Source organism: Megachile rotundata, chromosome 1, assembly GCF_050947335.1.
Source record: "Megachile rotundata isolate GNS110a chromosome 1, iyMegRotu1, whole genome shotgun sequence".
Taxonomy (NCBI): Eukaryota; Metazoa; Arthropoda; class Insecta; order Hymenoptera; family Megachilidae; genus Megachile; species Megachile rotundata.
Genome location: NC_134983.1, coordinates 3216980 through 3230609, shown reverse-complemented (window position 1 = coordinate 3230609; position 13630 = coordinate 3216980). Strand labels below are relative to the sequence as shown.

At 32.2% G+C, this 13630-nt stretch overlaps 2 protein-coding genes and 1 long non-coding RNA gene across 4 annotated transcripts; 2 read left to right on the top strand and 1 right to left on the bottom strand.

The window, feature by feature from the left end:
- Positions 1–652: 652 nt before the first annotated feature.
- On the bottom strand, positions 653–3073 carry LOC143264334 (uncharacterized). The gene is made up of 3 exons (XR_013038024.1): positions 2542–3073; positions 2363–2475; positions 653–2289 (listed from the first exon to the last, which is right to left on the bottom strand). It is a non-coding gene; the product is annotated as an uncharacterized LOC143264334 (long non-coding RNA).
- Positions 3074–3093: 20 nt separating this feature from the next.
- LOC105662840 (uncharacterized) lies at positions 3094–7626 on the top strand. 2 transcript variants are annotated; one of them, XM_012288394.2, is made up of 5 exons: positions 3094–3389; positions 4310–4564; positions 5155–5253; positions 5907–6085; positions 7367–7626. In XM_012288394.2, exons 1-5 carry the CDS (start codon positions 3387–3389, stop codon positions 7491–7493), a joined length of 663 nt encoding a protein of 220 aa, XP_012143784.2. In that variant the 5' UTR covers positions 3094–3386; the 3' UTR covers positions 7494–7626. The 2 variants fall into 2 exon arrangements, with proteins under 2 accessions (XP_012143784.2, XP_076387225.1); XM_076531110.1 differs by having other exon boundaries at positions 5907–6111; positions 7367–7507.
- Positions 7627–8552: 926 nt separating this feature from the next.
- LOC105662842 (uncharacterized) lies at positions 8553–13081 on the top strand. The gene is made up of 4 exons (XM_012288407.2): positions 8553–8950; positions 10136–10234; positions 10321–10466; positions 12843–13081. The coding sequence occupies exons 1-4, from the start codon at positions 8717–8719 to the stop codon at positions 12988–12990; spliced, it is 627 nt and encodes a 208-aa protein (XP_012143797.2). The 5' UTR covers positions 8553–8716; the 3' UTR covers positions 12991–13081.
- Positions 13082–13630: the final 549 nt, after the last annotated feature.

The following is a 13630-nucleotide window of genomic DNA, read 5'->3' as shown; positions in this document are numbered from 1 at the left end:
ATTGACGATGATATGCAATCACGGAATTCTTCCATTAACGCGACGGATAATTTCCGTTCCTTTTTCCCGATGTTTTCTAAATTTAAAGTTGGATTTGTCTCGACAACGTAGATATCCATCGCGGAAATTATTTGCGGTTGTCTTGATTTCCTAATATCGTTAAAGGTAAGCTGATTTCCACGTTTCAACATTACAACATGCTCTTGTTGTAAGAAGTCTCTGCCGATGATTACGTCGTGTGCCGTATATTCATCCGGAATGATAAATGAGTTTACGTCCGCAATCACGTTTTGTACTTTTACCGTAATCGGCGCGGTTTGATTAATTACTACTTACGGATTAGCAAATCCTGTAAATATTACGTTCTCTACGGTTTTCGTACCAAAACAGAATTTCTTGACTATCGACGAATGAACGATAGTGCATGCGCTTCCGGTATCTATTAAACTTTGTATCCTATGACCGTTAACGCGAACATAAATTTGGTAAATATCAATATTACTTTTAATATTGTCTACGATATTTACCTCCTTTTAAGGGCATTCCCCTCGTTTGTGTCCCAATTTTTTGCAAGCGGTGCACTGAATTCGTGGCTTCCTGCACTCCCTTGCAACGTGTCCTGTTTTCCCGCAATTAAAGCATGTTACGGCTTTTTTCTTCGTTATTTCTTCTGCCTTCGATGAAGCTGAATGGGTTATGCCATGCTGGATCTTTGTCTTCTTGTCCTCTTTCCCTGGCATATTCCCCGTTGCACACATCGACGCGTATAGTTCATTGGGATCACTGTGCTTTGCTGAACGAATGGTCCTGGCTATCGTATCGCCAGGAATGCCAAGGATACCAGCTTATCGTTTGCTAGATTAATGTTCAATTTCCTGATGAGATTCAGTTTTTGAAAACAATAATCTCCCAAAGATTGGCCCGGCTTCGCCTCGTATAAATCCGCTTCTCGTAATAGTTTCGAAAACGGCATCATCCGTCGGAATTGCGCCACAAAAGACACCTTTGTTTCAGCCCAGGTAGTCGCTGCTTGTATCGGCGTATCATACCATTGCCTAGCATGTCCACGCAAGCGGGTGGTAATCAGACGCATAACGCATCGGTCGTCCCATGCGAATCGCGATGCTAGGTCATCTACATGCCGTACCCAATTCTCGATGGCGACATCTTCTTTAGATGGGTCGTAAATCGGTATCAAATGTTCGTCTCCCGGACGTGCAAAACTTGGGGACTTTGCACGCGACGCGTACCTTCTTGTATTCGTTGGCCAGGCTGACGTGCCGGGCCTGGGCGAGGTGAACGGTTGGCGACTTCGCGTCGCGTCCCGGAATCCGACCTCAGGACTCGGGAGGCTGGTGTCTCAAAGCCAGTCTCAGGGAAGCCGGGGGCCTAGAGAAAAATTCCTTACAGCAGGCAACGGAGTCAGGTGATGTCTTTGGAACCCGCGGATTGGACTGGGCTCCGACTCTTGTGCGGTGGTGGGTCTATGACTCCAACACCTGCCGATATGAGCGAAAGCTCGGGAGCGGCAAAAGGCCATAAATGCTCAACAAGACAATAAACCTTCTTGTATTCAAGCTTTCTTCTTCAATTCGATCAAGACGAGCGTTTTTAGCCGTATTATTACTTTTACGCGGACTACGCGAACGTACACGCGAAGTACGTCTTCCCCGGCTTCGCGAACGCGAGCTCGAATGCGAACACGAATCTCGCCGTCGCGTCGGGACGAACACGATCGTACACAGGATCGAGAGCATCTCAAAAACTCCTCCATCATATTTTCAAGACGTCCCAGTCGTGATTCCATTGAATTGTCTCTCCTCTCAGGTGCACTTTCTCCATCACGACTGCACGATGCACGATCCATTTTAATTGTCAATTAAAAATGTAGTCAATATATAAATACATTTAACACTAGTCTCAACAGAGTTGCTAATTATCACTAAGATTATTAAAGTCACTAATAACTAACAATAAATGCACACTTTATAGTTCAGAGCACTCGAATTGTTTGTTTAATAATAACACGCAAGTACACTCGTCAAAATGTGCACTTACACAAACGGTAAATCCCGCTTCTGATTTGTAAGGTAATCAGGAATGTTATTGGTAACGGGTGAGGGTCACCAAATAAACTAGTGGGCGATTTTAAAAACATATACTGCAATGCTTTACTGTGACTTTTTTACGACGAATGCCAATACAAGAGTGTCTTCCTAGACACGATCTCGTCTTGAGGACACCTCCGTTAGCATGGCTGTTTATGGTACTTAGGCCCAGCAAGGTTCCCTGAGGAAGGGGAAATGCAATGAGAAAAGGCACATGGTCTGTGTCGACCGTTCGTCGATTTCTATTTACTAACAGGAGCATTAATGCATCTGTACGCAAATCTCTTTTCAGGACATTGTATTACTTGTATAGTTACGTGATACTTCAAAAGAAACAGTAGTGATATTATCCTTGATAGTAAATCAACTAAAAATGAAGAATTTATTATTTTTTTTTGTTTTTTAAATAGTGGTTTATAGTCGCATCAACTACCCAGGTTATTAGCGACTGTCGACCAGTTTACGGAGATAAGGTTATGGTCAGAAGTGGATGGTTTGACATAACTTCTTCATAGTTGGGTGAGGTTTCCTATAGTTTTACAAAATTTTAGTAATGTGTCTTGATACGCTGTTGATGTGGTTATTTCAGTGGTTGCTTCAGTTCATTGATGTTTAATCTTTTTCTGGCATCGTTATATTTTCTGCATTCCAATAGTCTGATGGTCATGGTGGTGTTGCGTGTGTTCGGTCCTAATTCGGGTAATTTATTATTTGATAATTTCTTAATTTCAGAATTTCAGGATCTCAGAGTCTCAGAATTTCAGAGTTTCAGAATTTCAGAATTTCAGCATTTCAGGATTGCAGAATATCAGAATCACAAAATCTAAGAATCTTATAATTTTATAATTTTATACTTTTATAAGTTTGTACTTCTAAACAGTAGTGCGTAGCTGAATTGAATTCATTTTCCAACTACGACTACATGCATACTAACTAGAAAACCAGAGTGAAATTATCATCATAATGATGATTGTCTTTTTAACAAATTCCAGAAGACGTTGAATCTTGAAAGGTATAACAAATGTCTTAACCTAGCTTTCCGATGGTAGAGAATTATACGACGATGTTAAATTGGTAGTTAAAATCAAAATTAGGACATAGTTATTGTTCGTTCATTTGATTCCAAGAAGAAGAGTGAATTCAATGTAAATTGTACGTTATAAGTACACAAACTTTTTCTGAAGGAGTACAAATCTGAAAGCAGAGCAATTAGATAAATATTCCTAATGTTAATTTTGTGCTTTAAACGCTGTTGTGAATTTTACGAACGAACAACCAATGGTATGTTACTTTTTTACGTAATATATATTTCAATTACCTTATTTCTACGTTGTCTTCATGAGTTTTGGTCGTTCAAAAATTCTTGAGTTATTTTTTCGAATATCTTAAGATATTTCTGTTCTTTGCCTTTCGTATTCGCTCATAGATAATGCTGTTTCAAACTTTTAAGAAAGATGTTTGATTCGAGAATTTGCGACATTGATTCCGTTTTGAAATGGTTCTATTTTGGTCAATAAATAAGATTTTTTCTTGTTAAAGTTTTATTTACAAAAGTCAGTTTCTGTAAACAAATTTATATAATTTTTAACAGGAATGTTAATATTGTAATATCACAGTAAAATTGTTATAGACATTAATTTTTCATAGAATTATCGCTAGAACTATCACTGAAGCTCTTATGGTGCCCTATATGTATACATATGTTGATTCAAATTAATTCAAATTTTGAGACGATATAATTACAATTAAATAACAAAGTAAATAATTTAGTGTAACACTGTATTAAAGATGAATAATTAATTCATGCACAAATATATGAAACATCGAAACTCTATTGTTTTTATTACATTACAGAGAAAATCACATTCTGCATGATTGAATCTTACTTCTTAATACAAAAAATTATTCAAATCTAAATGTTGAATCCTGTAAGTTTTATAATCAGTGACATGAAATTGTAGTTTATTTATCTTAAAATACAATTGACGTTTTCTCTATATAGCTGCAGCATCGATTACTTGGTGCCCTTATGAAGATTCTATAATTTTCAATTATTTTTTATTTCATGCAGTATATTATAATAATCTTATTAACTTTATAAATATTATTAATATAATATCTACTTTATTCTTGGAATATTTCGTAAGTTTGATATTGCTTGACCAACAAAAGAAACGAAAATATCTATTATGTATTATTAGGATATGGAAACGGTGAAGGAATATTTAGCGAGTATCAATCCTCATTGGATTGCGGTGGTTGCTACAGGAATGTATACCCATCTTCGTCAAATTTGTATAATTGGTTTATGTTTCGACGAAGAAAACAATCTTCCCTTTGATCCATCTTATGCCTCGGTGATTTTCGTGTTTTCTGTCCTGTGTCTTCTTGCCGAGTATAGACTTTGGCCTAGGACCCTTAAAGAGCCACCGATTCAACTTCTCTATATTTATGAAGTAAGTTTAATAAATTTTCATAAATTTTTATTAAAAAATTAAAATTCTATTAATTATGTTACTTCCATAAATAACATTTGAAAATAAAATAGAAAATAAATTTTACTTATTGCACTTGTTAAAAGTAACTTTAATATCTTTAACAATTGAATTATTATTGTCGTGATATGTAATATTAATAATAACTATTAATTTTAATACTAATAAAGACTGTTAATAGTTATAATGTATAATGTGTAATAAATCGTATAATATATTAAATGTAATTTGAGTATTTTATTTTGCAAATGTCACATTCATTATAGCCCACTGAATAAGCTCCTATTCTGCTGGTAATCAATGTAGATTCATTTTCTTTTTCCATAATACATGAAAAATATATGAACTGTAAATGGAATAAAACAAACAATGATAAGGAATTCATTTATAAATTTGTACGTAAACATTGTTGTTGTAAACAAATGTATTCTACATTATTCTTACAGGGATTAATTACTTTCAAACATAAATTTAATTATGAGCTTCATTTTATTAACTAGTGCTGCAGTATTCTAATCAAATGAAGTTCAATAAAATGATTATTTATGCAGATGTTGGTGGCAGCTTTAATCACAAACTTATCCACTCGTGCTATTTGGGTACCACTTATGCATGCCATTAGTTGTTTAACTCAGGAATCAAGCAGATGGGTGAGTTCATCGTAATTATTTCCTTTAACGGGCTCTATCTATCAAACAGTCTTCAAAAATCTCCGTCTTTGAGAACTTTGTATAGGTCATTACTAAATGAGAAGTTTTAAGTTTATTAACTCAAGAAGGAAAATCTTCTTTTACAATTTAAAATTTAAAATAATGTTAAGATAGTTAAAATATTAACAATATTGATCTTGAATGATCATTTGAAGGCCACACGAACATCATCTTCAGTTTCTTAAACTCCCCATCTTTATTGCATCTTCTTGTAGCCCTAATCCGGATGTTTTCAAACACTACCTACATTTGATTGATCACATTGATTGACTACATTACCTATTTTAGAGATTCAAAGTTGACATAACATTTGCAGTCACATTACCCAAACGTTACTTACGTGTCAACATTGAATAGCTAATGTTTTGAAAATATCTTCTACTAAGGTTCTACTTAAGAAACTGAAAATGACCTTCAAACGACCATCCAAGGCCGAATTGTTGCCACCATCTTATGTTCCCCCTGATATCTTACAACTTTTGTCAAAAACATTTTTCCTTATTTAAAAGCGCTTCCAAAATTTAAGGGCGGGGTCGAACTTTACAGAGACTCCATATCAATATCTATATCATAGAAATGATTCACTATTTCAGTTACTATGGCTGAATACAACATTGGGCCTAGGTCGTTACTCGATATTGACTGATTTGGCATACTACATGGCAAAAGACTGCGCCTCGATGCACATGGCCTTCTGCATGTCGATATTATCATTCGTCTGGATGTTGGATGCTACTGAATCATTGGACGCCATTTTGGACATTAGGGCCAAGTAGTGAACCAGTGATGTTTAGTTTTGTAAGACACTTGCATTGTAGAGCAACTTAGTTGTAGATTGTAGCTACAGCTATAGTATATCCCATGAAAGTGTTTACATATAAGAAGTAATACATATAAATCATGGTACATGACCTTGTAGCTAAAAGGCAACTAGAAAATCATGGGATTCTCCGTAGATGCAATATTTCATTATTTTGTGGCATAAGAGAATTACTACTGTTTCGAGAGTAATTCTTCATATTAATGAATCACTTGCAATGAAATATGTCAAGGTCATGATCTCAAATAAGTTTTTCTATACAAAAAGTGTATGGATATATTTGAAAGGTTCATTTTTCGTTATAGCGAGGTATTTAGAGGTTTGTATTGCAGTAAATTCAAAAATATTGGCAAGCACTAATAGACATATTTTTTGTATATTGTGTTGTTAGGAAATGTATGCGTATTATCCAATAGCGATTAAAACTACTAACTAAAAGGGTAAAGGTTTTATTATACTTAACCCTTTCGCTACGGCAGGCCCATCCGCCGAAGTACCATCACTGAACAGAACGCTCGTACCCTAAAGTCGTGGCGTGGATGCCGCGTATATGCAGCGCCCGTACCCACAGGTCGTCGAGTGGATGTCGCATATATGCGGCGCTCGGCGCGAAAGGGTTAAAAGGACTTGTATCACTTTCAAACTTAATGAATTCTTCCAATCGTTAATTGAACAGACAATTGGATTAGCGCTGATTTAATCAATAAACATGTGCTTGGAATATTTGGGGAAAGAGTGTCACCACACTTTTCTGCATCTTGAAACCTTTTAGAAACTTTATTTCATGATTTATTCTTCAACTCGACGTAACACTAACCATATTGTTATCAAATTAAAAATACATTATGTGATTTAGAAAAGTCAAAGTTCTAGACTTCTCGTAAAAAAAATTGTACTGTTTTCTTCTTTTGGTGAAAAGAAAACATTTTTATTTTCTTTTATCCAAAAGGAAACGTTTTTTAAAATGTTATAATCTGTATTTCAAATACAAATATTAAAACTTGTACTTTAAATATAATTGCTGCAATTAAATGTTATAAGTGATTAAAAACTGACTTATGTTAGAAACTCTTATTTATGAGATTGAAGCGGTCTCAAAATATTTTTGCAATAAGTACTTGGGAGAGCATAATGATATTAATCCTGAACTGTTAAAGACTCCAAATTTTTATTTGTTAGTTTTTAGTATATTAACGACATTAATATTTACAGTTTTTACGTGTTTCTTTTTAGAGGTCAACACGGAATTTGGTCAGGTTGCACATGTAAGAGAAAAAAAATCAGTTTTGCAAATCCTGAAGTTACGGATTGGTTTGTATATAAATTTATGCGCAGCGCAGATCCTGCAAACGAAAGCTAGCAACCGGATACGTAGCTCAATGGAATTCATTTATTCATTTTTTTATATATACTTATATTTTGTAAGTTGTATATTATAATTTGGATGTTTATTGATGTACATGCTTCTTTGTAATAAAGTCACTTTCTTCATACACTAGTATTATGCCTAAATTTCCGTACATTATAAAGTGTGTGGAACACCTATTATATCAATTTAAATTAAGAAACTGGAACTACAATATTGAGAGTAATATTATAATTTATATCATTTTTATTAGATTAAAATTCGAAATTATATATAATTAAAAAAACTAGAACTTTTTGATATAGACATGCTGGAGTAGAATTACTGCTTATCCAGTCTATCATTTATACATTTTATTTGATTTCGATTTCAATATTTTTTCCATTTTATAAATTTTGTAATGGTTATTCAGCCATTATATATTTTATGCTGACAATTTTTTGTATAAAAATTTTAACTGTCAAAAAAAGTAACAATATAGAAAATGTATTATTATTATAACATTATTTACTACAGTAATAGTTGAGAGCAGAACTGTGGGAATTTCGATAAAGATCCTTAGATGCATGGTTTGGAAATTTAGAAATTAAAAACATTCTAAATTTATATTTCCTATAAATTAGTAAATTTACAATAAATTTGGATATTTAACAAATTTGAAAGCTTGAAAATTGATAAACTTCTTCTTCTTCTTCTTCATAGTACACACGAAAGCTTGTAAATTTTTGAACTTGTAATTTAAGGAAATTGTAAATTTAATAATTTAAAAATTTAAAAATTTCTAAATTTCCAAATTTCTGAATTTTTACATTTTTAAATCAGAGAGATAATTTGTAAATTGGGGAGTTAGTAAATTTGTAAATTTGTAAATTCTCAAATTGTTTATTTATAAATTTACGAATTTGAAATTTTGGAAACCACAAACTTTTAAATTTACAAATTTTCAAAATTCTTTAAATCCGAAACGTTCTAAACTTGAGATTCCGTAATTCTGAAAATTTCAGAGTGGTATTAATGATTAACATCACGAATCATTATTTGTATTTTTCGATTATCACATAATCGATATACGATCGAAACGTTGAGAACAAATCTGATATAACAAACATGTTAGTTTATTAAGGAATGTTCTTTTTAACGAGTTATTTTCGTTAATTTACCAGCAGCATTAATATTACATGCAAACTTAAGACGATTGAAATGTAACCTTCTTAAAAATGACAAAGTTGATTTACACAATTTGGGCTCTATTGTTAAACATTTCTGAATTCTCAATTTTTCGAACGTGTTTCGCAAACGCTATGGAGGACGAAGATCGTGAATCGCTACTTTGTGGGCCACCATTAAGTTCATTTTTCTTCAGTTCTGGTATTTACATGATTATCGTTCATTCAATCCTTTTTCCACGTTTCTTTCGTGAACCACAACTGGTTTTCTTAATACTCTATGAGGTTAGTAGTAATCAATTTGCATTTCTACCATTTTATTCTTCTCTCGTTGTATAGGCAATCAGATTTCTAGAAATGCAGTGGCAGTATATTGAATTATTTTTTTATATAAATTATATAAATTTTATAGAAATTATTGTTTTGAAAACGTAAGTCGGTATGAAGTCGAAACTGACACATGCAAACATTTAGTGCAATCACATTACTGTACATGTTTTCTCGCATTTAAACAACGTTTCTGCTTTTATGAAATAATATCAAATCGGTCTATGTATCTTTAATTTTGTACTGTTTATGATGAAACGCTTTATACTGTTTTTCTCTGTTTTTTGATAAGATATCCTAAAACGTTAGTTTCAAAACCATGCATTTGTTAAACAAGGAGAAAATATTAACGCATAAAGTAAATAAATGTTATCTATGAAAGAACACAACACAACTTTTTAACCAGTTAACTGTGGTGATCTTTTTGCAAAGCGCACACCAGTGTGCGTCGCGATAATCAAGCGATGACGAGTTAGGTCTCAAGAATGTATCAATCCATATCAAATCATTTACACTTTTTATTTGTTTATTTCATTTCGTGTTGACCTTTAAACATTTTACACATATTACAATTTACGCATATAATTTTGTTTTTCCCAAAGTTACAGTTTAAATATCAAATTGTAACAAAATTTTACGCGTGATGGATATAGTCGTCATGACACAAAATTCTGCCACATCTCTATGACGGATATAGTCGTCAAACACACTTAACTAGTTAAACCAACCCAATACGTCCAATTGTTTGACATTATCAGTGAGGAAAGCAACATTCGTAACAAATAGTCGGACAATTTCAATAGAAACATCCTTTCATTAAGAAATCGACTTTATGAACCTAATGGAATTGTTTAAGATAGCAAATTTTATAACCGTGTAATGACTATTCTTATTATCAGTTCACAAATTTACTTTATAACAATTCTTCAATGTAAACAACTACATTTAACAATTATAGTATGTTGAAAAGAAAATTTTAGTTCTTTTCTTGAAAAACACTAAATTCATTAGTTAATAACGAACTCTAATATTTAGTTGAAAAAACATAAATTGTTTGGACGAAAATAAGCATCACCCTAGTGGAGTGATAGTTTTGTAACTTACACATGAACCACATTCCTTTAAGCTTATTTTCATTTCTAGTTTCTAGCCGCAGCATTCATCTTAGAATTTGCACTTGCTTGCATTTGGACGCCGATCGACGTGCTAATTTCAACCAGATTTCCTACGGCTGCTTGTCACGTAACGTAACGATTTTATACATTCTGCAGTATTTGTTTAAAACACAATGACAAATTACGTCATTTTATTTTTATATATATATGCAGCTGCTTCAACAGATTGGTTCCGATGATGCAGTAATCGCATTTTTCACGAGCAAATTTCTGACGGCGACGATAACTTACATAGTAGCTATCACGTTTTTCCTTCTTACACTTCATGTTACGGATTCCGTGGACTATACCATTTTGAGGTACACTGCAACCATAATACTGTATAAATAGTAACAAAAAGTATCAAGTAACTTATGATGGTAAAGGTTCTTAAATTATAAACATGATTACTGTTGACACCACCGGTCGAATATGCAGTGAATGTCCAAGTTATTATACTTAAAAGCCTTTTTTTTTAAAGTATGCGATAGAGGATACTTCAATTAATTTAACAATGTTATTTGTACTTGCGACATTTTAGAATAATAGGCACATGTGTAAGTGTACGTTGAATATTTGTGTATCGGAATTCTCTTAATGGTTGAACGAAAACCTTGACTACAATTTAAAAGACATTTTACTCGGTAGGTGCTGGATTTTTATTTAATTATGATTATAAATAAAAACGGCGGAGTGACGAAATACAAAATCATTGTATTTTTTCGTACAGTATAGCATTCGTTTCATTTTCAAATATTTCATTGTAACTTTTTATTATACTGTACATATATTATGTATACATATATTATCGTTAAAAAATAATACCTTGTAACATGATAAACGATATATTATATTTTTAAAATAACGAAATGTAACATTACAATAGAAATATCTGCTTTATCCCACCGATTAAAGTTATAAAATATAGAGCTTTTTGTTCAATTGTAACAATTTTGCCACACAGTGAAATGTTATGAACAAATTTTTCATGTAATTGTAGAAACAAGGGCGTTATTTGACATGAGTATAAACTGGTTGCCAAACAGAAGGTGGCAAAATTTGCCTCCATAAATATTATCGTATTATTATAAACGAATCTTCTGTATATCTTAATATTCATTAATAATTGTTAACAATTGCAATTTATTTTTTTTATTCAGGTTGGAACCTGTCTTTTTTTCTCTACAGTAAATATGGACAAAATTTGTTTCTTTCTATGCTCCTGAGAAGAGTATGTACTCTACCGTTACTACTCAATGCTTAGCTAGTTTTGAGTCCAACGTAGATTTCCTTTAAATGACAGTTTTTTGATTTTCAAATTTTTTAATTTCAAAATTCTAAAAAGGCTAATTAAACTTAATTCAGTTCATATTAACATTTTATTGCATTTTGATGCAAATAGGTTACATAATACGATATACACTACTCAAAAGAAATATGGCATAGAAAAATTTTACGCAACAATTGGCCAAATTTGACTGATGATAACTCCGTGATAAATCATCGCAAGGTTATGCTCTTTTTTTTAATTTAAAGCTTGAGATCTCTACTTTAAGACACTGTAGTTTGATTTTAGATTTGATGCATCACTACCACAATAACACCGTAAATGTGAGGTCGTGTTTGCAATATTGAAAATTACAAAGTTTGACGAAATGCATGGACTTGCCACATTTTTTTTTTGTGATACTATTTAGAGCAGCATAAAGTCCAAACCTTCATCTTTAGTTTCCAGTACGTGCAAAACCGCTACCATTTTTTTCCACAAAGATACAGAATTTTAAAGAATGATTTTTCACGGAGTTATCATCAGTCAAATTTGCCCAATTTTTGTCAAAAATGTTTCTATGCCATACTTCTTTTGAGCAGTGTATATAATTATTCTTTACTGTTCTCTCTGAAATTACGATATCGTACACGTATATTAAAAGATCTTGTGTTTCATTTAAAGTTCCTTCCTTGTTGTTTCTCGTTTTAAAATAAATTCATTTCGTGTTCAAATTGTGTTAATTGTGTTATCTTATATTTAATAGTTTTCAATATTATATTATAAATCTGTATTCCCATTTCCATCACAAATGAATTAAATATATCTATTATTGATTTATTTTAAGTAGCCTTTTATAAAAATGTAGCAAAGTTACATCACATTCTTTGCATTCATACCTAGTTTCTCGACAAATTTTGTGTTTACTGCATACTGCACATTTTCGAGCAGAATCTTTTTTTTTTTAAAAGACGGATTAAAATATGTACTAGGAAAATGCCTTTCAACAAGACGTAATGGGCGTATATTTAGGTCTCTTGTATATGTATATCGATGAACATCTAGGGACACATATATTTACGTCTTTCGTATACATCGATAGATTTATCAGGACGTATATATACGTCTTACGTGTATATCGATAGACTTCTCAGGACGTATATTTACGTCTTTCGTAGTGAAAGGGTTAAACATAAACAAGTAGAAAATCTCTCAATGAAATTATTGGAGATATTTCCTGTCGTTCGCGAGTATAATTTTTTATGCCTATTTCTCAAAATAGTTCGAAGATGCAGTACTATGCCATGTTTTCTTTAATAACCTTACATAGCAACAAATATTTCTTGATTGTCTCTAAAATTGAAAAATATATCTTGTTTAAGCTGAAAATTTCTCGTAATAAAGAGTTAATATCGCTTACATTTTACAGGGATTTCGGTGCAATGCCTTTCGTAATCGACATGAAAGAAAGAGTGTGGGATAGATTGCAACGAGAATTTCCATTTTTGTGTAAAGAATCGAAAGCTTGTCGTTGTAAAATTCGCAAACGTGGGCGAAGCAAGAGTCATCTTAAATAGTTGCAGATAATTCTACAAAATATCTAAAAGGAGCAGTGTAAATATTTATGAAGTTTTTGATTGGATATAATAAAATGTTTTTAAAAAATTATTTTTGCGAAATCTTAGGTAATAAGCAATTGCTAGAAAATGCATATTGATATAAATGCAATACAATTGATGGAAATGATTTTTCTGAAAAGGGAGTGAACTTGAAAATTAGTATTTGAATACTGATTCAAATATTTAATCAGTGTCGTCAATGTCGGATCTGGTTCCGTATTTGAGAATGCTTATGGCGATACAACGTAGTGCAAAATTAATACAAAAAGAATCATTTGCTATCAAAAATAGGGTGGGGGCAAATTATAGAACTCAATGGAAAAAACGTTTTGTGCATATGGAAACAACTTTCATTCTCTTTATGCTGAAAGCGGATTTTTGCTTGATACTAATTTGTCATTTTATGAGTTTAAACTCCATGAATGTCATTGTGAAAGTTGTGCTCCCTCATAGAGTTGTTTTCCTTACGTCACTACCTTCTCCAAGGAAAACCAGGTTTTTTCCCTAATATGCATTCAAGGGCAAAGTTGACTTTTCTGAGGAAAATTGTAATTATACCTAACAAATAATAGACTCTTGGAAATCAATAAATAATAAA

What these genes read in the sequence shown, in the direction of transcription:
- LOC105662842 (XM_012288407.2), top strand. Translation starts at nt 8,717, where the DNA reads ATGACAAAGTTGATTTACACAATTTGGGCTCTATTGTTAAACATTTCT. An exon ending in TTTTCTTAATACTCTATGAG is followed by an intron (nt 8,951 to 10,135) that starts GTTAGTAGTAAT and finishes TTTCATTTCTAG; the next exon opens with TTTCTAGCCGCAGCATTCAT. An exon ending in GTGGACTATACCATTTTGAG is followed by an intron (nt 10,467 to 12,842) that starts GTACACTGCAAC and finishes TACATTTTACAG; the next exon opens with GGATTTCGGTGCAATGCCTT.
- LOC105662840 (XM_012288394.2), top strand. An exon ending in AACTTCTCTATATTTATGAA is followed by an intron (nt 4,565 to 5,154) that starts GTAAGTTTAATA and finishes TTATTTATGCAG; the next exon opens with ATGTTGGTGGCAGCTTTAAT. An exon ending in CTCAGGAATCAAGCAGATGG is followed by an intron (nt 5,254 to 5,906) that starts GTGAGTTCATCG and finishes TCACTATTTCAG; the next exon opens with TTACTATGGCTGAATACAAC.